At 35.7% G+C, this 25,109-nt stretch overlaps 1 protein-coding gene across 1 annotated transcript in view; it reads left to right on the plus strand.

Annotated features, from left to right (window-relative positions):
- Positions 1-25,109, plus strand: part of MACROD2 (mono-ADP ribosylhydrolase 2) — a 2,341,201-nt gene that overhangs the window by 59,012 nt on the left and 2,257,080 nt on the right. Inside the window, exon 3 of the mRNA XM_036245484.1 lies at positions 22,079-22,186. Coding sequence (XP_036101377.1) covers positions 22,079-22,186 — 108 coding nt within the window. The remainder of the gene's footprint in view (positions 1-22,078; positions 22,187-25,109) is intronic.

A 25,109-nucleotide genomic window follows, 5' to 3' on the forward strand; every position in this document is an offset into this window, starting at 1 on the left:
AATAATTAATAAATAATACAAAGTATATACTCTGTGTTTTGTATATTCACAACTGTAAACCTCCTTTTGCACTATCCTGTACATAGGTTCATAGGTACCTATATATCCCAGCAATTTCAATAGGTATTTAGGCAGATATTCACTAAAAGACAAGTACAGTCATGTTCAAAACAACATTATTTGTCTTAGTTAAGACCTGGAAACAAGCACTGGCCGATTTGGTTCAGCGGTTGGAGTGTCGGCCCGCGGACCAGAGAGTCCTGGGTTTGGTTCCCACTAGGGGCACATACCAAAAACAAAAGAAAGAAAGAGAAAAAGACCTGGAAACAAAATGTTCATCAGCAATAAATTGGTATAATCAATCCAATATTATACAGTAATGAGTAGAGCAATGAAAATTAATAAATTATAGCTTCATGTAACAACAAATCACACAAATAATAATGTTCATTGAAGGAAGCCAGGTATAAAAGAATACATATTGTATATGATTCCATATACATTAGATTCAAAAGTAGTCAAGACTAACCTAGGGATTGGACCTCAGGATAGTGATTACTTTTGCAGAGGAAGAAGGGATACTAATTGGAAAGTGATATTAAGGGGACTTGTAGGTGTTAATAATGTTCTGTTTCTTGACATGTGTGGTGGTTACATGGATATACTGACTTTTTGAATAATTAAAATAAATAACATCCTCTGCCTATGTGTTTTTTCATCCAATCCCAACTCTTCCTCTTTCCTGCTCTATATTACAGGGTACATTCACAAAAAAAAAACACACAAAAAAACAAAACAAAATAAAACTTTTTTCCTCCAGGAATTCTATTCTAAATTTGTTTTTATTTTTATTTGCCAGTTATATCTTTTTTCTTTTATTATTTTCCACTTGTAAAATTTTCACCCATTGTAAGAGTATCTTTTACAGGGGAATTTTGACTCATTTTCATTCATATTCATAAATGTTTTTAATTTTTTATTATGAAAATCTAGGGGGAAGAGCATGTAGGGCAGAATTTCAGTTGGGTTGGAGCAAAGTTATTAGGAGGAAGAAGACAACTAAAGTCAAATTGTATAGGACCTTACATGCTATGGTAAGGAGCTTACACTTTATTTCAAGTACAGTGAGAAACTATAGGTTGAATTGCTGTAACAAAAGACGCCCAAGTACAGGGCTTCAAATAAAAATGAAGTTTCCCCCTCATGTAACAACTTAGTCCATAGTCGATAGCTGACTATTCCACAAAGTTGTCTAAGAACCCTGGTTCTTTCTGAGTTTTTAACCATCAGATAAAGTGTTACCCTTGTCTACGTGGTCCAAGCCACATTACCATCTACATGTCCATGTTTCTAACTTTGGAAAGAGGAAAAGAGCTGGCAACTTTCTTTTTAAGTGTAGCATCCACTTTTATTTCATTAGTCATCACTTAGTCACCTAGTCAACCTTAGTAACCTGGAGGTTTGAAGGTATAGTCCCTAGCTGGTTGGCCTCCTACATTGTTAAAACTTGTGTGGGTTATTACTAAACAGAAGAAATTGATAATAGATATTGAGGGACAATTAGTCATTTCTGTCACAAAGCCATTGCTGTGTTTTCAACAGTGGAGTAAACATTCATTTTTTAAAAAGATTGCTTGCTAAGAGACTATTGTGGGAAGTGGGGAGGATAACAAATGAAAATGAGGACTAGATAGTTCAGGTGAGTGGTTTATGATGACCTAGTCTAGGTGGAGGCAAGGGAAATGTAGAGAAGTAAGTGGATTCGAGTTATATTTTAGAAGTAAAAGGATTTGCTGTGGAAGGAAAGATCTTGGGACATGTGGGCTGTTGATAATCATTTTGGGAGCCATTACTCCAAAGGGAGTCACCAACACAAAAGTTAGGAAGAATGTGTAGTTAGAGTTCAAACAAACAAACAACCTCCATTTGAAATGAATTGCTATTCTTGAGGGATAGCTAAGTTTCAGTGATGTCCAGAAAGTCAAGGGAACATTTAGCAACTAGGCTAAGGATGTAGTTGAGACTTATCTCTGAGTAGGAGTTCCAGAAGACGTGCACAGTGGGAATATTTGAGATCTGTGCTGGAGGATGAGGGAAGTGTAATCATCCATGTACTAAGGAGAATCTGCATACTTTTTAAAAAATGGTTTCAGTGCTCCCTACCAGCCCATTTATACCATGGTGTTCTTCCTCTTAGTTATTATGACATGTATATATAGATTGGCTTTACCATTTCTTTTAGTAGTGTTTTAGGATGTGTATAGGAGTTGTATACCTGTTGAGCCTTTGTGTCTCTTGTCAGCTAATGAATTCATTGCATAGAGTCCATGTTCTTGAAAATTCAATAACCCTGTTTCACTGACTTTAATATTTGAATTAGTTGACAGAGTTTTAACTATTCAAGATTTACATTCTTATTTAGGTGCCTGGTATCTTCATAATATAGAAAATATTATTATCATTTGCAATCCTTATAAATAAATAAAAAGGACTAAAAAGAAAGAGGGGAAATTATACATTTTACATGCATCAATTTCCTTAAAGCTATTACACTGTTTCAGCTCATTATTTACATATTTATATACACCATTGATGTATGAATTTTATGTTCTCTCACATTTAAAAAGTTGCTACATTTATTTTTAAAAATATTTTTGCATCTAGATTTCATGATTTAGAAGATTCCACTGAAGGAAATTGGATGCAAAGTCTGTTGTTGAAACATTCTTTCAATTTTTATTAGTTATTTGAATTGATGATTTTAAAAAATTCTTTTAAAAAATTGCATGAAAAGATTTAAAAGTGATGTGTAATATATTTTGTGGGAGACTGTTTGCATGGCATCCATTTTGCAAAAATCTGCTCTGCCATCACCTGCCTCAAGGCAGGATATCTCTGTCTGCATCTCTGCATACAATGTTTCTGCATTCCTTTAAGTAACCATTTACTCAGCCAGTTATGCTGTTTGTCTTTTGTTCCACCTGTGATATTTATGTGATATTTACTTGAAATTGCTTTGGGGTGGTCACCACAGACATGCTTGGCAACAAATGTTCTTGTTTTTCTGCTCCTTGCCCTATATATACTGTGGATCTCCCCAGAATAAACGAGACTTGATCAGAGCCCTGTCTTGTCTCCATTTCTCGTGTCTCTTGTCCCTCCTCATCCTCACTCCCCCTCTAGAGTCCTCGTTGATTGACCCGCGGGCCGGGTCAATATTTTGTCAAGATAACTTTAAAAAATAATACAGTTTTTTAAGTTTGAATTTTGTTATATGTTTTTTTCTCCATTTGGGCTGACACTTCTAGTACAAGTTGGTGATTATGCAGATGTGCGTATGATTTTACATATCTGTGCTGAAGGAAAAGGTTGAGAGGGTGCTAGCCCAGAGTTTCGGGTGTTTATTTTCCTTATGTAGTCTTGAATTGCAGACTTCATAATTTTCCTTAAATTCTGAAAATTTATGACCTCAAAAATAATGATCGTGCGTATAGTAATAGAATTTATCATTATCAGCATCTGAAGCATAGCTAGGAGTTTAGATATTCTTCCAGATTTGTCACAACACGGAGAAGCTCAGGAACACAGCGTAAGTTAACAGCTTTGACCTTCTCTGAATGTTATGTACAGTTTTTAAAAGTATGTTGGGCTCCCTATATTATTTTTAAAATTGTGTCAGTGGTTTTATATATAAAATAATAATTTAGAGCAGTGGTTCTCCAACTTTAATGTACTTAAGAATCATCTTGAAGCTTGCTAAAAAGATGTCTTTAGTACTTTTCTCGGGGATTTTGCCTTGTTCTGTGGAACATACTTTGTGAAACTACCTTGAAGACTAAAGAATGAAAAAGTAGAAGTTTTGGAAGTTAGTGATTTGTGAAGCGAGAAATTAAAATACCATATTCAAGTCATTACCATTTTTACTTAGAAGCTTACATTACTGTAATATAAGCTTTTTTGTTATTGTTCACCAAAGTATTTACAGCGATTAGCTTTGCATTTGAAAATATCATTTGTGTCAGTCATTGTGCTAAGAATCTGAAGGCCTCAAATATGCAAAAGACATGAATCTAGCCTTGATATTGTCATTTCTGAGACTGAGAATAATAAAATAATTGATAACTGTATAATATATTGAATGACTAAGTCATTTAGAATAGTGGAGAAGAACTCATAAAATGTGACATTTGTAGTAGCTCTTAAGATGTGAGTAGGAGTTTGTCAAGGGGATGAAAGGGAATAACATTCGGGTTAGTGAGAACAATGTTTGCAAAGACATAGAAGCATTAAAGAGGCTGGTTTGATTAGAGAGCAGAGTGATATCCGTGGAAAATGAGGTTGATAAGATAGATTAGGACAAGAGATATTATATTTGGATTTAATTTATTTTAATGTTTAACTTAATACACCCAGCCAGTTGCAGTAAATGTCAAGAGGAGAAAATGAATTTGGGATATTTTAAGAGTAGAATTGATAATATTTAAGACTAATTGGACATGTGTTACAGACTTAAAATTGAACTAAAATTAGAGGACTTAGGATAACTAATTGGAAGAGTTGATGACAATGCAGAATCAAAGAAATCTAGTTTCTAAAATTCTCAACCATGTTTGGATAAACAGGGAACCTCTAATCCAATGACTTTCTTTCAGGTGTTATCTTTTTTGCTTATTTTTTAGAGTTTTATCGATGTATAATTGACAAATAAAATAGTAAGTTATTTAAAGTGTACAACATGCTAATATAGGTACACATTATGAAAGGATTCCCTCAATTGCCTTATGCTTTTTGAAGTCACTCAGTATATGAGCACTTCTCTCTTCTCTCAGTCTACAGCCATGCGTGTTTGTGTTTTCCCCTCACCCTTATGCAAACAAGGCAGTGTGATCTTGGCAGTCTGCACCAAAAGCCTGTGTGTGACTTGGTAATTCTGTTTTAGGAGTTGAAAACAAAGAAATAATCAGAGATGAATTCAAAGATTAATATATAAATCAAATCTTCAGATTATATTATTTTTAACAAAAATGGGAAATGATGTAAATGTTCTCACAAAGGGATTGCTTAGACAAATTATGGAATATCTCTTTGTTGGATGGGTAAGTTAAGGAAAGGTTGAGCTGTTGTAACAAGGAGAGCTATTAATGATTTCATGGTGTAATGAAGATTGAACTTTATTTCTTACTTCAAAGCAGAATTTTCAGGTTATCTGGAAGTTCTACTCCATGTGGTCATCAGGGACAGAGATTCTTTCTGGCTTATTTCTTCACCATCTTGTGGGGCATTATGGTCTAAGCCCGGTTGTAGGCACATCCATATTTTGACTTTCTTGAAACTGTAATTGCTAAGGTCACCAGTGGTGACATAATTGTTATAGCTAATGAGATGTTTTTAGTCCTCTATTTCTTCTCTGTGGCATTTGAAGGTGCTGGTAACTTGTTTATTAAACTTTCTCCTCCATAGGCTTCTGTTGATTTCTCTTCTGTCTCTGTATTTGTTTTTGTGCTTCTTTCATGTTCTTTCCCTTTGCCTTATCTGTAAAGGTTGGCATTCTCATGTTCTGTTTTGGACTCATTTTCATTTCATGTCTACCCATGACGATCTCAGCCAGTGACCTTACATATGATGATGTCTCCAAAATCTACATTTCTAGCCTGAAAACCTTTCTTTTGAGCACTAGTACGTATAGCACCTTTACTTAAATATTCTGCAGGAAGTTCAAATTTAAGATATCCAAAACTGACTAAACTTTCTTTCCCACTGCATTGCCTCTCATAGCCATCAAATCGGAAACCAGGGAGTCAACCTCAGCAATTTCCTATCCTTAATCCTCCAGTGAGAACCTTAACACTCTGTTAAATATTCCTCTTGAGTATTTTTGTTGGCATATGCCCTTTCCTGTCTTCATTTCCACAGTTTTAGTTCAAGCCAAAACTATTTTAAGGATTTCCTGGTAGATCTATGTTTCTATTTAGGCTCCCTTCCAATTCTGCTTATTGATTAAATATATCACTTTTTTTTTCTCTAGTATTTGGTGGGCAGCAGCTTGGTGTTTAAATTGTATAATATCTGGCACAGTGTCAAGTGCAATTCAGCTGTTAACTCAATTATACTAATGATAGTTACATGAAAGGAGTTTGTGAATAGAGACAAACTAAGATTAGTAATTATATTAATTAAGTAATTATTACCATAATGTTCAAAGAATCCTGAGAGAGAATTAAATACTTATGACTTTTTGGAAAATTCTATAAGCCAATAATTATTAAAGCCTTAAAAATTATGCTTTTAAAAAAGGAAGAATGTTGGTCAGTTCATCTTAGTTAAAAGTTTGTTTCTCCTTATATGTCTTCATGGTATTCGAGTGTTAATGTATGTTTGGTTAAACTTTATTTTGTTGTTGTTATTATAGCATGTATTGTTTTTCTACCTCATAAAATAGACCAGTATCTCTAAAGTTGTTTATCTATGCCTAAAAAAGAGGTAAAATAGTAACCATAGCGACTTAAATACCAGAACTCAAAATAAATGTAAATAATAAAGAGTCCCAGCGTAAATAGAGGATGTATTGGAGCACATGGATCTGTAAGTTTGATGATTTTGTATAGAAAAAGAGAAAATGCAAATAGAAGATATCTGCTTATTTGATTTTATTATGTAGTCCTCTAATTCCTAGTGTGTGGTATGTTATGGAACTTTGTCAAGTAGTAGCAAAAGACTGCTGAGGCTTTTGCAATATTTTCAGAGTATGGTAACCAGTCTGGTAAACGAATTACAATTTTTTCTAAGGCAAAACCAAATAATGGTTTTTTAGGGGGGTGAGATTGCTATATTTTACAACTAAAAGGACAGATTGGACCTAAACAACAGATAACTCATTTGGAGTTAGACTCTTTGAAATAAAAAATAGGTAAATGAGAGCCTGCATAGCTTGTTAGGAAAGAGCATGGGCTGTCTGGGTTCAAATCCCAGCCTTGTACTTACCAGCTAGCTATGTGTACTTGGTCAAACCACCTAATTTCTGTATGCCTCAGCTTCTTTATCTACATAGAGGGATACTAGTAATATGTACTACATAGATTTGGTATGAGGACTATAGGAGCTAATACATTTAAGCCTTAGAACAGCATCTGGTACATAGTAAGTATTTATTTAACAATTATTAGTTAAATAAATAAACTAGAACTAAAAAATGTCTATTAGAGGGAATGTCTTTATAAAGATAAGGTTATGACTCATACAAATATAAAATGAACACAACAATTTTATTTAACTCTGGTTTATAGGAACATTTAAAGAACCACACATTTATAGGCAGTAAGAAACTCTGAAAAGAAATTTATAAATAAATGCAAATTATCCACAGGACAATATCAGTTCCATTCAGGGGAAATAATTTATTTGCATTTCCATGGACAGGAATCATTTTCACTGTTATTTGCTTTCTACAATTTACAGAAAGGTAAAATAGCTCACAAACAATGAAAGGTAGAGAGCACACTGATGGATAAGCTAGACAGAATACCCAGTAATAATTTTTCCCCCATATCTTTCACATTTTTTACATGTCAAATTATTACAAACAATTATAAAACCAATGCATAGTTAATAACATATTATTCACAGACTAGGAAATAGAAGGAACAATTAGTTTTTTAATCACTTTTGAATGACATATGATAATTAACAAAGACTATCTTAAAACAAAACAAAACAAAAAAAATTTTAGTCAGATTTCTCTAAGCCCTTTCCTTGTGAGACCTGCATAACCCAGTTTTAGGGAAAGTTCTGCTAAATCAGCTTAGAGAGAATTTTTTTACCCTGGCTATCTGGACACCTTCTGTATGTGATCTTGGAAACCTTTCTCTTCACTCCTGACTGACTAGGGATTCACTGTTGAGTAGGACTCTAGAGTCAGTGCCCTGAATAACAGTTGAAGCACAGTAGAGACAGATATTTAACTTGAAGATTCTAAATATACCCTATGTAGCTGAGTTAGAGGTCCAGGCTTTTCTTGTTTGAAAGGTACTTAATGGGCTGGAAGTCTTTCTTCCTGGTTCTTTGTAAGCTCTCTCTGTTGTCTCTTATTTATTTGACCCTCCTTCTCATATGGGAACATCTCAGTTCACCAAAACCCCCTTCTCAAGACCCTGCTCTGCCAACTCTGTCTACTTCCTTTCTTGTTGGCATGCTTTTAACTAAGAATAATTTAGAACTTCATTGGCTTCTTTGGAAAACTTAAGATCTCCCTAAACTGACTCCTCTAATCTCCCTTACATTAGTTCCAATCCTCCTTCCTCCTCTTACCAGTTTCCTTCAGTTTCTTTGAATCCTTTTACACTTCCCTTTTCAAACCTCTGCCTTCTCCATCCCTCTGCCCCTCTGCAAGACTTTTCTTTCCCACCTTGCTCTTCAACTCCCTATAATCACTTTCACTTTAGACCCTTCCCCTCCCACAAACAGGGCACTCCCTCCCCCAACCAGGGACACCGCCTCCCCAGCCCCAAAGAAACTACTTGAGGCTGAAAGGAATAAAAGTTAATTGGAAACAGACTGGATGTTTTATCTACTCAAATAAGCTTTGAAGATATTCAGACAGCTGCTTTGTGTCCTAGTCAGTTTCTCACCTAAAATTTAGTCCACAGCCTCCATAGGATTACATATCAAAGAAAATGAAAAATCTTGACAGTCTTCTCCAAAATATTAGTAAAAACATTTAACCTATATCAAACAAGTAACTTTAGCTTGTACCTTCTGCCAGAAATATAATTTGGATAAAAATATCAGGGGGAAAAAAGACCAGAATGCATTACTATGTGTATTTGACTCATGCCTAAATTTTAGATTGACAGCTTTAAGATCTCTGTTTGCATATGTCTGTGTTTATATATGAATGTATGTTATAAATATGTAATATTTTTCTACTTTTGGATGCTATTACCAAATTAATCCATAAAATCCCATAAAGTATTCCTAAAACTCCCAGAAGTGTGGAAACTAACCTGACACTTTTCAAGTCCACATGGCTTGGTTAAATTTTTGGTAAATTAGATTAGTTTAATATCATTGTTTTAATAAAAATACATATATCTTTTGAGTTATTAGCAGTAAGTATGAGCATACATTTTTGTTGTAATTGGGTTTACTAGCCAAATAATCTTATATCTATTATATATTTAAGATTAATAAAAAATATAAACTAAGACCAAATGTATAAGTAAAGATACAGTAAAAATTAATTGTTTAATGTACATGACTTCTTGTGTATTAAGCATAGCCATAAAAGAAACATTCATGTATTTAACTCTCTTTTTGTTTTTATGATGCTTGCCTAATGTGTGCTATAAAAATAGTTAACAGGAAAATAACTTGATGCATAGCTTTGTTTAATGTTATAATATGTCTGCTTATAGTTCCAAAATATTTTAGTACCTTATATTAAATTAAAGTAATAGATATCTATTAAGAATTAAATTATTTCTAAGTTAAATTACTGAAACACTCATTACTGAACATAAGTTTACATTTATATATTCTTGGTTTTTAATTTTTATATGGTATAGAGAAACTAAATATATTTGAGTTTGATAATGAACGTATTCTTTGGCCATATTGAAAAATTATGCTATATAGAAACATTTCTAGAAATTGAGGTGATATAATCATACAATTAGCTAGTCTGCTACAGAATGCTGGTATGTGACAAATAATTTACAAATGTTTACTTTTTAGTCTTCTCTGTAAAATAGTGATTTTCAACCAGTGTGCCGTGGCACACTGGTGTGTCGCAAGAATTTAGGCCAAGAGACATATTAAAAAATGAACATCATCACTAATCATCAGAAAGATGCAAATTAAAAGGACTATGAGGTATCACCTCACATCTGCCAGATTAGCACCATCAACAAATCATCAAACAACAAGTGCTGGCAAGGATGTGGAGAAAAGGGGACACTAGTACACTGCTGGTAGGAATGCAGACTGGTGCAGCCACTATAGAAAACAATATGGTGTTTCCTCAAAAAAATAAACATGGAACTGCCACTTTAGCCAGTGATCCCACTTCTTGGAATATATCCTAAGAATTCTGAAACACCTATCAGAAAATATATATGCACCCCTATGTTCCTAGCAGCACATTTACAATAGCTAAGATCTGGGAACAGCCCATGTACCCATCAGTAGATGAGTGGATAAAAAAGCTGTGGTACATTTACACAATGGAATACTATGCAGCTGTAAGAAAGAAAGATTTTTAATATATTTGGTCCCCCTATATTTGGTGCATATATGTTTACCAAGGTAATATCTTCCTGTTGGATAGATCCTTTCAATATTATGTAATGGTTTTCTTTTTCTCTTTTTATGGCCTTCATTTTGAAATCTACTCTATCAGATATGAGTATTGCTACCCCAGCTTTTTTTTGCTTTCCGTTTGCTTAAAATATTTTTTTTCATCCCTTTACTTTCAACCTATGTGAGCCTTTTGTTGTGAGGTGGGTCTCTTGTAAACAACATATATGTGAGTCATGCCTTCTTATCCAGTCAGCTACTCTGTGTCTTTTTATTGGAGCATTTAAACCAGTCACATTTAAGGTGATTATTGATATGTACTTACTTATTGCCATTTTTGTGTAGTGTGGTTGTATTTTTCTTCCTATTTCTTCTACTAATTACAGCAGTCCTTTTAGCATATCTTGCAGTGCTGGTTTGGTGCTAATGTATCTCCTTAGCCTTTTTTTTTTTTGTCTGGGAAGCTCTTTATTTGACCTTCCATTTTCAATGATAGCCTTGCTGGATAGAGTAGTCTTGATTCAGATCCTTGTTTTTTATGACCTTGATTACTTCATGCCATTCCCTTCTGGCCTGTAGTGTTTCTTGTGAGAAGTCAGCTGAGAGCCTTATGGGGTTTCCTTTGTAGGTAACCTGTTGCTTATCTCTTGCTGCTTTTAGGATTCTCTCTTTGTCTTTAATTTTTGGCATTTTAATTATTATGTGTCTTGATGTGGGCCTGTTAGGGTTCTTTTTACTTGGGGCTCTCTGTGCTTCTTGAACTTGAATGCCTTCTTCCTTCAGCAAATTAGGGAAGTTTTCTGTCACTATTTCTTTGAATACATTCTTTAACCCTTGCTCATTTTCTTTTTCTTTGAGGACTCCTATGATGCAAATGTTATTACGTTTCCAGTTGTCCCACAGTTTTCTTAAGCTGTCTTCCTGTTTTTTAATCATTTTTTTTTCCTTTTGGTTTTCTGATTGGCTGATTTTTTCCTACCCTGTCTTCTAATTCACTGATCCAGTCCTCAGCTTCATCTACTCTGCTGTTTAGTCCTTCCAATGTGTTCTTTGTTTTTGATATATTATTCTTCATATCTTCTTGGTGGTTTTTAATTTCTAATTGGTTGATTTTCAACATCTCTATGTTCTTACCCATGCTGTTGAGCTTCCTCAAGATCATGGCTCTGAATTCTAGCTCTGTTAACTTGCTTAACTGCTCCACATTTATCTCATCTCCAAGAGAGGTCTCTTGTTCTTTCATTTGGCTTTTGTTTCTGTGTTTCACCATTTTGGCTATCATAGTTGGCTTTGGAGCCTGCCAAATTTTTCCTGTGGGTGTTGGTGTTCTGCTGTTTGTGGCTTTCTCTCCTGGGTTTGGATGAGTGAGGGAGGACCCACATTAAACACCACTGTCAAGTCTTACTTTCCTGGTTAGAGTTGCTAGCCCAGGAATGGTTCTGTTATCCTCTGGCTTTTTGCCTGGAGGCTATCAGTAGTGGTTACTTGAAGAGCCTTGGGTTCACAGTTGAATGAAACACTGCCTCTGGTGCTCAACATAAGGGGATTTCCCCAGGGTGGGGCAGATGCCGGTTGTTGGTGAGCCTCAATTTGCATTTCAATGGCCCACCTGGGTGGGGTTGAATCTCCTAGGGAGGGGCTGCCGCCTCTCTCAAGAGCCCTGGGAAGGAGTAAGATTGCCACCATCCTGCCCGGCTGCAACTCAGCAAAAGCTCTGAGCCCCCTCTAAATCCCGAGTGTCCCCACACAGTTCCAGTCCAGTCTGCTGTTCCTCTGCCAGAGCCCAAGGTGAGTGGCTGTGGCTATTTTAGCATCGGTCCTGACTCTGCACTGTGGAGCTGCTTGGGAGTTTAACCTGAGGGAGCTACTCACAGCTAAGGCCACTGTTGTCTGTGGGCTCCCAGCTCCCCTCTCTTGCCTCCGCAATCCTACCAGGATTGAGTCAGTGTCCCTGGTTATATGATCCTTGCAAGCTGCTTTTCTCTTGCTTTTTCCTGTTGATTTGTCTTTATTTTAGTTGTAATTCCAGTTTGGTTTTGGGAGATGGTCTGTGTAGCTTCCATTCACTCCACCACCCCCCATTTTGGACACTCCCCCCCATTTTTTAAATTAATTTAATTTTGTTAGTGCTTTTTCTCCTTTTTCCCTCATTGACACCCTTCTCCAGATCTCATCCCCCCTTCACAGTATTGTTATCTATATCTATTGGTTATGCATATATGCATATAAATTCTTTTGGTTTATCTCTCACCCCCACCCCCCGAGGTTTGTCAGTCTGAACCCTACTTCTATGTGTCTGGGTCTATTTTGTTCATCTGCTTATTTTATATATTCCACAAATAAGTGAGATCATCTGATGTTTGTCTTTCTCTGATTGGCTTACTGTATTTTGCTTTGCATCATATCCTTCAGGTTTTTTCATGTAATCTCAAAGGATAAGCAATCTTTCTTTTTCACACATGCAAAGTATTCCATTGTGTGTATGTACAACAGCTTTTTCATCCACACATCTACTGATGGACACTTGGGCTGTTTCCAGATCTTAGCAATTGTAAATAGTGCTGCGATGAACATAGGGGTACATCTATTCTTTCTGATTGGTGTTTCAGGCTTCTTAGGATATATTCCAAGAAGTAGGATCACTTGGTCAAATATCAGTTCCATTGTTTAATTTTTTGAGGAAACACTATATTGATTTCCATAGTGGTTGCACCTGTATGAATTCCCACCAGCAGTGTACTAGAGTCCCCTTTTCTCCACACCCTTGTCAGCACTTGTTTGATGATTTGTTGATGGCAGCGTTCTGTCAGGTGTGAGGTGATACTTTATAGTTGTTTTCATTTGCATTTCTCTGATGATTAGTGACGTTGAACATTTTTTCATATGTCTCTTGGCCATTTGTATGTCTTGTTTGGAGAGGCGTCTAGTTAGGTCCTCTGCCCATGTTTTAGTTGGATTCTTTGTCTTCCTTTTTGTTGAGTTGTATGAGTACTCTATACTTTTTGGAAATTAACCCCCTATCTGATATATTGTTGGCAATTATGCTTTCCCATGTAGTGGATTCTCTTTCATATTGATGGTTGTTGTTTTTTTCCTCCATCCTTTCACTTTCATCCTATGTGAGTCTTTTGTTGTGAGGTGGGTCTCTTGTAAACAACATATATGTGAGTCATGCTTTCTTATCCAGTCAGCTACTCTGTGTCTTTTTATTGGAGCATTCAAACCTTTCACATTTAAGGTGATTATTAATATGTACTTACTTATTGCCATTTTTGTTTATTATTATTATTTTCTTTTTCTTTTTTTTCCTCCTTATTATGGCAGTCCTTATAGCATTTCTTGGAGTGCTAGTTTGGTGCTAATATTTTCCCTTAGCCTTTTTATATTTTTTTGTCTGGGAAACTTTTCATTTCACCTTCTATTTTGAAAGATAGCCTTGCTGGATAGAGTAGTTTTGGATTAAGATCCTTGTTTTTCATTACCTTACTTCATGCTACTTCCTTCTGGCTTGTTGTGTTTCTGTAGAAAAGTATGCTGAAACCTATGGGGATTCCTTTGTAGGTAACCTGCTGCTTGTTGCTTGCTGTCTTTAGGATTCTCTCTTGTCTTTAATTTTTGGCATTTTAGTTGTTATGTGTCTTTGTGTGGGCACTTTGGGTTCTTCTTACTTGGGGCTTTCTGTGCTTGTTGAACATGTATGCCTTTATTCTTCACCAAGTTAGGGAAATTTTCTGTCACTATTTCTTCAAATATATTTTCTAACCCTTGCTCATTTTCGTCTTCTGGAACTCCTATGCTGTGGATGTTGTTGCATTTCATTTGTCCCACAGTTCTCTTAAGCTGTTTTTCTGTGTTTTAATTGTTTTTTCTTTTTGGTTCTCTGATTGGGTGATTTTCTTCTACCCTGTCTTCTAATTCACTGATCTGATCCTCAGCTTCCTCTACTCTGCAGGTTATTCCTTTTAATATGTTCCTTATTTCTGCTATGTCATTCTTCATTTCTTCCTGGTTATTTTTTTATTTCCAATTGGTTGATTTTCATTGTTTCTATATCTTTACTCATGCTGTTGAGCTCTTCATTCATGCTGTTGAGCTTCCTCATAATCATTACTCTCAACTCTATCTTTGATAACTTTCTTAATTTCATTTTATTTATCTAATTATCTGTAGAATTCTCTTGTTATTTCATTTGGGATTTGTTTCTTTGTTTAACCATTATGTTTCACCATTTTGGCTTTCTCAGTGGGTTTTTGATCCTACCAAATTTTTTCTGTGGGTGTTGGTGTTCCACTGATTGTGACTACCTATACTAGGTTTGGATGAGTATGGGAGGACCCACGTTAAACACCACTGTCATGTCTTACTTTCCTGGGTGGATTTGTTGGACAAGCAAAGGTTCAGTAATCCTCTAGCTCTTGCCTGCAGGCTATTAGTCTCAATTACTTGATGAGCCTCTGGTTGTAGCCCTTATCTGAATGAGAAATCCCTCAGGTGTATAGGGTAAGAGGATTTTCAGCTTGTGGGGCAATTGCTTTCCCCTGGGTTAAAGTTGCCTTGATAAGAAAGTGGTTTCATCAGTGTGGATTATTGGCCTCTGACTTCATACCTTAGTTCCAAGAGCCACAGGGTGGTACTAAATTCCCTTGGGAGGGGAAGTTTCTTCTTTCCTGGGCTAAAACAGATGGCTACTTGATAGAGATGGCTACTGAAGCCCTGTGAGGAGGAGCTCAGCATAGGAACCTAGGTCTCATCCTTCATTGCTTAGTACTCAGAACCAGGACCCCCAAGACTGACAGGACTCCCAACACTGAGAGCTGGTCCAAATTTTAGATCTTTTGGAGGTCCCCCCCTTGCTTGTTGATAATCTCTAGTTATTAATGAGCCTCAGTTTGCATTTCTCCAGCTGGTTGCTGTTAAATTCCTGAGGGAGGTGCTGTTGATTCTCCCCAGGGATCTGGAAAGGGGCCCTTTGAGTAATATGGCTACTGTCCTATGAGGGGAGTGATTCAGCATATAACTCCAAGTTCTCTCCCCTGCGCCTCAAACCCCCAACTGTCTTCACAAGTTCCAGTCCAGTCCATTCTTCCTCTGCTAGAGCCCAGGTTGAGTGGCTATAGCTGACTTAGTGCTCTTGCCCTTCAGGGAGGTGCCATTTTTCCCTGCGCCTCTTTTTGCTGGACAAAGCCTTATCTCTGGTGATCTCAGTCAGGTGTTATGCAGGCGCCTTTCCCTGTCCTGTACTCTGTGCTGTGGACCTGGATTGGGGTTTTAACCCCTGTCTTCTCAGAGGGAACTGCTCACAGCTAAAACAGCCCCCGCTGGTGCGTGGGGATGCCATTACTACCAGGCTTGATTTGGCGTACTCTTTCTGTCCCTGGTTATAAGGGATCTCTCCAGTTACTTTTAGGTTTGTTTTCCCTGATGATTTTCACAAAGCCCTTTTGGAAAAATCAATCTTGTACTTGGTTTACAGGGTTACCTTCTTACAGATAAGTAAGTACAGTCACTTTCTGCCAAGCCCAGGAACTTTAGGATATTTTGGAAAACTTGAGGATAGAAGAATTCACCAAATTATAGTATTGCAGGCTTAATCTAGTGGTAAGTGCTTGGTTTGGCTTCCCAGCCTTGAGAAGTTTTAAAAAGTCTAATATGAAATTATTTATTAAAAGTTCCAGGAAAGCAAACCCAAATACCTTAGTGATCAATTACCATTCTTGCTTCACCTTAGCAGAACCTTTTTCTGCTAAGGGCCATTTGGATATTTATAACATCATTTGCAGGCCATATGACATTATCAATTTATAAATTAGCCTGCTATAATTGGTCAGGCTAATTTGGTGAGGCATGTGATTTTGCTGGTATTGATTTTGAGGGCCTTATTCTGCCAGAGGGTCAGGTGTTCCCCGCCCCCTGCTCTAGAGAGACATTTTATGTTTCAGTGAAAAACTATAGTGTACCCCTGTGGGTTATTAAATTCTGCTCCTATTCATTGTCTTGAACATTTTTTCTTTTAATTCTAGTTTTCTCCAATATTTGGCTACAACTATAGAAATGTTTTGAATTTTTCTTCTCTCATTCGATTTGGCATCACTGAGAATTGAACCTGCCCTTTTTCTGAAGCCCTGCAAGCTGAAGCTGGATGAACTGATATAAACTTTAAAGAAATCATCACAACAGATCATGTATGGTCAACCTTCATGCCTGCTGTTGTGTGGGCTCTTCAGAAAAATTCAGTGAAACACCTGATGCCATCATCAAGGGCATTAAAACTGCAAAAGATGCTTCTAGCCCAACATAAAGATATCTTTTCAACTGTCTGCCCTCTGGACTCATAGCTGGGGTTATAGGCAGCTCCATCCATTAATATTTATTTTTCTTCTTATTTTCATAGAACTACCCTCACTAAATGCCTAACTGTTCACACCACCTAGCCAATATACTTTACTACCAAGTCTTAATTGTTGGTTCACTTGGTCCTTAATGAACAATAGGCAACCTAATGAGAAATGGTCTTACATTGATCAAAGGAAAGGAGAATGTCTTTTTTCCTTTAATGAGAAGACAGACTGACAAAGACTCTCTACTTAACTAAACTTTAGTGAGATTCCACTAAGCTCTTTTCTCAACTTGGCCCCATTCTTGCCAGACCTGCATAGACTAGTTTTAGCAAGAATCCTGCCTAATCAGTTTAGAGAGAATTCCCTACCCGTACTATCTATTCACCCTGAATATCCAATCAAATTCCACATCCCCCACCCTGCTCTGTTCTCCAGGTTATATCTGATCACCCTGGCCTGCCTGCAGCAAGAATCCTGAGGCTGTTTGTCCACAATTTACCTCTACCCCCAGTGTTGACTCAGTAATTTTGCTTCCATTGATTCCCACTTTGTTCCTTGGCTATAAATCTCCACTTGTTCTTACTGTATTTGTTATTCAGCCCAGTTTTTTTTTTTTTTTTTTTTTACTGAGGTCTCTTTTCTCCTATTGCAGCCATTTGTGAATAAAATTTGTTTTTACCACTTTACTATCTTTGTTTTTGTTTTTATATAATATCAATGGTATACAACATGGAAGAACAATTACTATCACATATGCACACTGACAGATATTTCCGCTTGCAGTTGTATAAAGCCAGTGATATATAGAATATGAATTGCTGCTTTGTGTACGATAGAATGCCCTGAGAAAGGGATACTTGACAGTGTTCTGTCTTATTTATTATTGAAAACCCAGGGTATGGGAAAGAGATTGGGATCAGGATTGATGGAACATAAATGTGTGAAAAGGAAGGTAGAGCATTGCTATTCAAATAAAAGAGGGAGCCTCTGGTGGTAATTTACCTTGTTGTATTTGCAGAAAACAGATGGTGGTCAAAAATTTGCCATTTGTTTTTTAGTTTACTGTTGAAGGAAATACTGATAATTATTAATATTATTAATTGTACTTTTTGGGTATGTTTCTGCCTTTTTGATAAACCATGTAAAGAGTTGAACAAGTAGAAGTCTGGTTATAAGAAACAAGGATGCCATGTGAATTTTAAAAATAAGAGCAAGATAAAAATATTTTTTATGCCCTGGCTGGTTTTGCTCAGTGGTTAGAGCATCAGTCTGTGAACCAGAGAGTCCTGGGTTCGGTTCCCGCTAAGGGCACGTACCTCAGATGAAGTTTGTCCATGGCCCTGGTTAGGGTCATGTGGGTAGCAACCACTCATTGTGTGTCTCTCACATAAATGTTTCTCTCTCTCTCTCTCTCTTCCTCCCACTCTCCCTCCTGCTGTATTTGAAGATTAAAAATATATATATATTTCTTCATGATGCTGATAATTTAATAAGAACAGTTTAAGTAACTTCCTTGACTGACATGTCACAGCAGTATATTTATTTAACATGTTCAATTACTTGAACCTTTATTTAGGTTCAAAATATTCCATTTTTTAAAATGTACAGATGAGAAATTAGGATTTGTTTTAAGAAAACTGAACTGTGGTATAAATAGTTTAAACTCTGATGTTTTCCAATACATTTATTTAACTTTGCAGAAAGAAATACATGGTTTATTGTCACATATGTTTAGAAGTCATTACTCCTAAAGCAATAATACATACATTATGCTTCATGAAAAAAATGAAGAAATACTTTTCAGAACAAAATGCAACCAGAAGCTTTGGCCAGGTAACGTAGCTCAGTGGGTAAGCGTGTCCCTCTGATAGGCCAAGGTCGCAGGTTCAATCCCTGGTCAGGGTGATATCATTGTAATTAGCTTGTTATTAATAATAGGAAAAGAGTAAAAGGGAGGCCAGACTTTATAAGCATGGCCATCTGGGCAGCTTCACCAGGAAGCTGTAATTTCATACTCCCCAGGGAAACACTGGTCCTATCCCTGGAGATCACTAGGGGAAGGGGAAAATTTATGTATTCACAGTAAAGTCAGGTTTATATAGGGAAGGTGTCTGTCAGTCTAACCGGGAACAGAAATCATTGGCCAGAGGGGGTGGGGCATCTGCAAGCCTGTGAAAACTTGGAAGTACATAATACCCCAGGCAAAGGAGCTCTCTCTCTTGGCTCTCTTGTTTCTCTGGCCTGATCCTACCCATGTTCTCTCCATAGCCATCTGGCCCTGTGGACCCCACATGCAGTGGACTGATGGACTAGAGCTGGGAACACAAACTAAGCTAGCCTGATGCTAGATTAGACTGTGCAGACATGTAATGGAAACGCTGGGCAACGGCTTTAATCCTAGCTCTGCTGAAAGCAAAATGGTAATTTTTCCTTGTCAGGACAGAGGGAAATGGGACCTTGGAAACTAAAGAGTTTGATTCCACAGAAATAAAGCTTTCTACAATACCTCATTCTCTCATGCAAGTCTCAGAAAATTATTTTTTTCATGACATTGCAGGAAGCCCACTTCTATCCACAACAGATTGGAACACAGAGAGCTCACCACTGATAACAAGAGCTCATACAAGAATCACCCAATGAATACGTAAATAATGGGAACAACAAATCGATGTTTCTGTCTCTTTCCCCCCTTCCTTTTTCTCTCTAAAATACATACATGAATAAATAAATAAATAAATAAATAAATAAATAAATAAATAAATAAAATAAATGAAACTAGAGGATGGATTAGGAATTCTCAACTTTTTTACCCAAGTTGAAACAATTAACCTTTCGCTTTCATTTGTGATATGTGTATCAATTTAATGCCCGATGGAGTTTTGAAACTCATCATCAGTGAGAGGTCTTTAAATTTCTAGGATCAAACAGTCCAAATATCCAGAATTTATATATTTATTTATTAAAACATTTTTAATGTTGACATTATTACAGGAGTCCACCTGCCCTCACCACCTTTGCTCACCTCTACCCTCCCCCACCTACCCTTCCTTGGCCTTTACCAAATTATTGTCTGTGTTCATGGGGTATGCATATATGTTCTTTAGTTTAAATTTCTAGATAAAAATTGTTCAAATATTTAGAAATTTTTGACAAAGCCACCAAATATTTGTTGTCATCCAACAATCTGTAATTGGATACAGGACTTTCTAATTTGGTAAATGTAGTAAGAATGGAAACTGATTGGATGTGAAATTCAAGATTCTCTGGCTCAAAGTCTTTATCATTGGGCCAGTCATTGGCAGCTGGTAAGAGCACAAAAAAAATCCACTCTCTATAAGGAAGCAAAAACACCCAATCAGAACAGCAAAAAGAAAAAAGAATTAAAAAAAAAAAAAAAAGAGAGAGAGAGAGAGAGAATAGTGTAAGGAGCCTCTGGAACAATTTCAAGTGTATCAACATTCACATAATAGGAGTGCTGGAGGAAGAAGAAAGAAAACAAGAAATTGAAAACCTATTTGGAAAATGACAGAAAACTTCCCCAATTTGGTGAAGAAAACATACATACAAGTCCAGGAAGCACAGAGAGTCACAAACAAGATGAATTCAAAGAGGCCAACACCAAGACACATCATAATTAAAATGAAGAAGGTTAAAGACAAACAGAAAATCTTAAAAGCAACAAGACAAAAGCAGTTAGTTACCTACAAGGGAGCATCTATAAGACTGTCAGCTGATTTCTCAGAAGAAACTTTGCAGACCAGAAAGGAGTGGCAAGAAATATTCAAAGTGATGAAAAGCAGGGAACTACAACCAAGATTACTCTACACTGCAAAGCTATCATTTAGAATTGATGGACATATAAAGAGTTTCCCAGAGAAGAAAAAGCGAAAGGAGTTCATCACGACCAAACCAATATTATATGAAATGTTGAAGAGTCTTCTTGAAGAAGATAAAAAAATATAAACAATAAAAGAGCAATAAATGCATATCTATAAACAATTGAATCTACAAACCAAATGAACAAGCAGAACAGAAACAGGCTCATAGATACGGAGAACATTTTGTTGGTTGTTAAACTGATGAACCTCAGAGAGAAGGGGGTGTGTTGGGAAGAGATTAAGAAAATAACTTATATGTATATATGCATAACCAATGGACACAGACAATAGTGTGGGGAAGGCAGAAGAGGGGCAGTTTTGGGGAGGAGGGGTGAATGGGGGGAATGAGGGGGACATCTGTAATACTTTCAATAATGAAGATTTTAAAAATTCAATCTTTTTCACTGATAGAAAATGATGATGATGATAATAATAAATAATAAAAAATATATTGATACTTGATTGAAAAATACATTTTCTTTAGATACTGGGGCCCAAAGATAATTACAGTGACTTGTAACCTATCACCTCTAATTACCCAGACACCTCAAAATTTCATGCTCATCTGAGAGTGTCTTAGTGAATTAATAGTATTATCTTCTCCATTGAAAGATTTGCATAGATCATAAATACTTTAAAAATTGGAGTTCATAAATCAGTTTTTCTAGAGATATATTAAAAAGCTTTTTAAACATAGCTTTTTAATATATTTTAAAATATTAAAAATATGTCAGGTTATAGAATGTAATGTTTGGTTTGTTTTAATTATACTACCTTGCTGGCTGTTGTGTGTGTGACAGCTACTTCTCTTTTAAATGTAACAGTGCATTCTAGAGTGAAAAGTTAATATAATTTGTTAATAAATGAGTAGTTTCACATATTCAAATATTATTAATCCATTTTATTCTGAAGGACAGTCTGTTAGTTAGAAGTAGCAGAGCCGAACCTAAATGTTTTTGTTCTGAGTAAATATTCTTTTCAATAATGTCTTTTAGGTGACTGTGACAAAATAGAAATAAGCTCATTCACTGTGAAAATTTATTTTGTCTTGGTATTTGTACATCTTTTTTTTTTTCCTTGTGAAACTGGTGCTACATAATTTTAATTTGAAATTGATATTTTAGCCTGGCCTGTGTGGCTCAGTGGTTGAGCATCGACCCATGAATCAGGAGGTCACTGATTCAATTCCCAGTCAGGGTACATGCCAAGGTTGTGGGCCCGATCCTATTGATGTTTCTATCTCTCCCTCTTCTTTCCTCTGTCTAAAAATCAATAAAGAAAAAAATAAAAAAAGAAAAGAAATTGATATTTTAATGATATTAATAAACATTGAATTTTTTGTTGACCAATATAACATGCCTACATTTATTTAAAGCTTATTATATATGTGATACTGCATTTGTATTTAGGAATACACAATATGCAGAGAAGAAGCCACACCTCTGATGCTTACATATTTACTTCCACTTGTCTAATGTATCAGAGTGTGACTCATTGGCTTTTGTATCAAAATTGTCTTTATTAAATTAATTAAGAATATTACTATTAATATATATTGCTTTCTTGTTACAGAAGAAAATACTCAGGAAACATCACAGATGAAGAAAAATTTGAATGAAAAAGTTTCTCTCTATAGAGGTGACATCACATTGCTAGAGGTAGATGCTATAGTCAATGCGGGTAAGTAATTGATCTTTTTGTGATGTTATATTTCTTATTTAAAAATCTTTTTTCATAAAGAGGAATATGAGTATTTTAGAAAAATATATCATTCCTGGTATAGAAATGTCATGCATTTCCCTTCCTGATTAAAAACATTGAGGATTTATTTTTGTGTATCTGCCACAGTTAATGTGCTAACTCTGTATCATATCTATGCCAAGTTGAGACTAAGATACTTGACCATTGGAGAAGTGACAGATTGTGCAAAAAGTTTTTTGGAAAGAAATTTAGCAGCAATATTGCTGCTGGTTTATGCTTGAGGTAACAATTGACCAACATAAAAACAAGTTCAGCAAACTCTTTTCTTTAGAATAGGTCATAAAGAGATGATTGAATTACACCCAAGAGATGTAAAATGTAAAGAAATTTTTTTCTGTGATTTTTGCAGCCTCACTTGTTTTGTTTCAACTTTTTATGTTAGTTATGAAATGCTTTACTTATTAAGTATCTAAGTCATTTTCATGTTTGAACATGGAAAAATAACAGTGTTAGTTATGATGGTCTTGATCTCCTATATATTTTACTATGTAGCTGTATTTGAAGAAATATTTAATAGTTGTGATTCTTTAAAATGAATATTGGCTTTATTTAAAAAGATTGTTTCAATAAGGGGAAGAGGACTATCACAATAAGAGAAGGAAGAATGTTGCAATAGGAAGAACCACTTCAACTATGAGCTCTATAAGCATTTCAAAGGTCAAGCAAAATAGGGCTTTTCTTTTACAGAGAAGAGAAAAAAGGCTAGACAGAATTAGGTGTGGGGCATTTGGATGATTGGACGGCATGGTCAGACAGTTGATCAGGGAATGTTTTTTCCTGAGGTCAATTGATTCTTGATAGGGGTCATTAAGGAGGGATTGTTCATAGTCCATTCTCAAAGATGGGTCAAAGCTCAGAAGCTTGGAAGAAGGAGGGAAACCTGACTAAAACTTGATCAAGTCCAGGCATTTACCAACCAGAATGGTTGATGGGGACAAATAGTTCAGTTAATCATTTATGAGTCAAAGAATGGGAATTTGTAGGTCTGTGCTTTGGCTTTGTCATAATTTACAAGGAAGGGGTTGTCTGTGAGTTTTATCTAAGTCATATGGGGAAGAATGGTGGGGGCTAATTTCTTGAATATTTCTGTTTTCCAGGGGTACAGGATTCAGGTAAAGTTCACGTTCGTCTTAAAGTTCTCCCTGGTGATGATTAAATTTACACAGGATAGTAAGAACATGCATTGGTAGGTAAACAGAAGGGTATCACGAAGAACTGGAATATTGTTCATGATAAAGCATAGTTCTGGCAACTTAGCAGGAAGTCTGAAAGTCTAGTCAGGTTTTTCTTCCCTCGGAATTGGTTATCAGTTGCTTTATACTGTATCTGCTTTGTCATGATCAGAGTTCAGTTTTTTGCTTCTCTTCTGATACCTCTGTACTTCCTTTTTCCTCTGCTACCTCTCTAAAATGTAAAACTGTTTAAGAGAGAGGATCTTTCTGGTGATTAATGAATCACTTCTTTTGGATAGAATTTCAGCTTCAGATTAACTCAACTAACAGGCTACAGGTCTCCCTTATATCTATATCTAGTCTCTACAGACTGTTCATTTGTTGCCTAGGTATCTAGATGCTTTTCTCTGATGTGTGGGGCTCTGGAAGAGGCAGGTCCTTGGAAAGTGTCATAAACTTCTCTCCAGTACAGAGGTTTAACCAGATATCACTGTAGTTATTAAGTTATCAATGATTTATTATGCCATTAATTCTGTAAACATGTGAAGTTTAATTTTTAAAAATTATTCATTTATTTATTTATTTTTATATTTTTAAAAAATTTATTGATTAATAAGATTATATAGATTTTGCCTTGGCCAGATGGTTCAACTGGTTGGAGCATTATCCCATACACCAAAAAGGTTGCAGGTTCGATTCCTGGTCAGAATACATACCTAGGTTGTGGGTTTGATCCCCAGTGAGGATGCATGTGAGAAGTGATGGATTGATGCTTCTCTCTAACATCGATGTTTTTCTCTCTCTCCCTTCTTCTCTCTCTAAAAATTAATAAACATATCCTCGAGGGAGGATTTATAAAAAAGATATTCTATGGTTTCATGTGTATATTTCTGTTATGTCATCTGTATATTGCATTGTGTATTTACCACCCAAAGTCAAAATCTTCTGTTACCATATATTTGATTCCCTTTTACCCTTTAGTACTCACCCCCTTTTCTGTGGTAACCACCATGCAGTTGTCTGTGTCTATGAGTTTTGCTTGTTCTTATTTGTTCATTTGTTGCTTTCAGTTTTATATTCCACATGAGTGAAATTATATGGTTCTTGACTTTTTCTGTCTGACTTATTTCTTTTTCCCCCTTTTTATTGAATTTATTAGGGTGACCACCAATTATCAAAATTATACGTTTCAGATACACCATTTACAACACATCATCTGAATACTGTATTGTGTGTACATCACCATTTTTTGTCTGACTTATCTCATTTAGTATGATATTCTCAAGATCGTTAAAAGCTCTTACGTGTGTGTGTGTGTGTGTGTGTGTGTGTGTGTGTAACCAACTTTTGTATAGTCTTGTAATTTTTAGCTATTGATCCTAATTTTTTCCTGTGGAACACAACTGATGACACTTATTTTCTTTTTAAATACCACTTTCATGAGTTGTTTCTTTCTTATTATTAGGATAATATTGAATTGCCATGTTAGCACACTTAATAATAGTAGTAATTACAGTTTTTCTTGGGTTTGTTATACATATATCTGTTTATCTCCCTCTTGAGGCTATAAGCTAGTGTCTTTCATTTTTGTTACCTCCTACAGCAATGTCCTGCCCTTATGTTCTTAATAAACACTTGATACTGTATATTTGTTAAAATGAACTACATAC

The sequence above is a fragment of the Molossus molossus genome, unplaced genomic scaffold (genome assembly GCF_014108415.1).
Source record: "Molossus molossus isolate mMolMol1 unplaced genomic scaffold, mMolMol1.p scaffold_m16_p_6, whole genome shotgun sequence".
Classification (NCBI taxonomy): domain Eukaryota; kingdom Metazoa; phylum Chordata; class Mammalia; order Chiroptera; family Molossidae; genus Molossus; species Molossus molossus.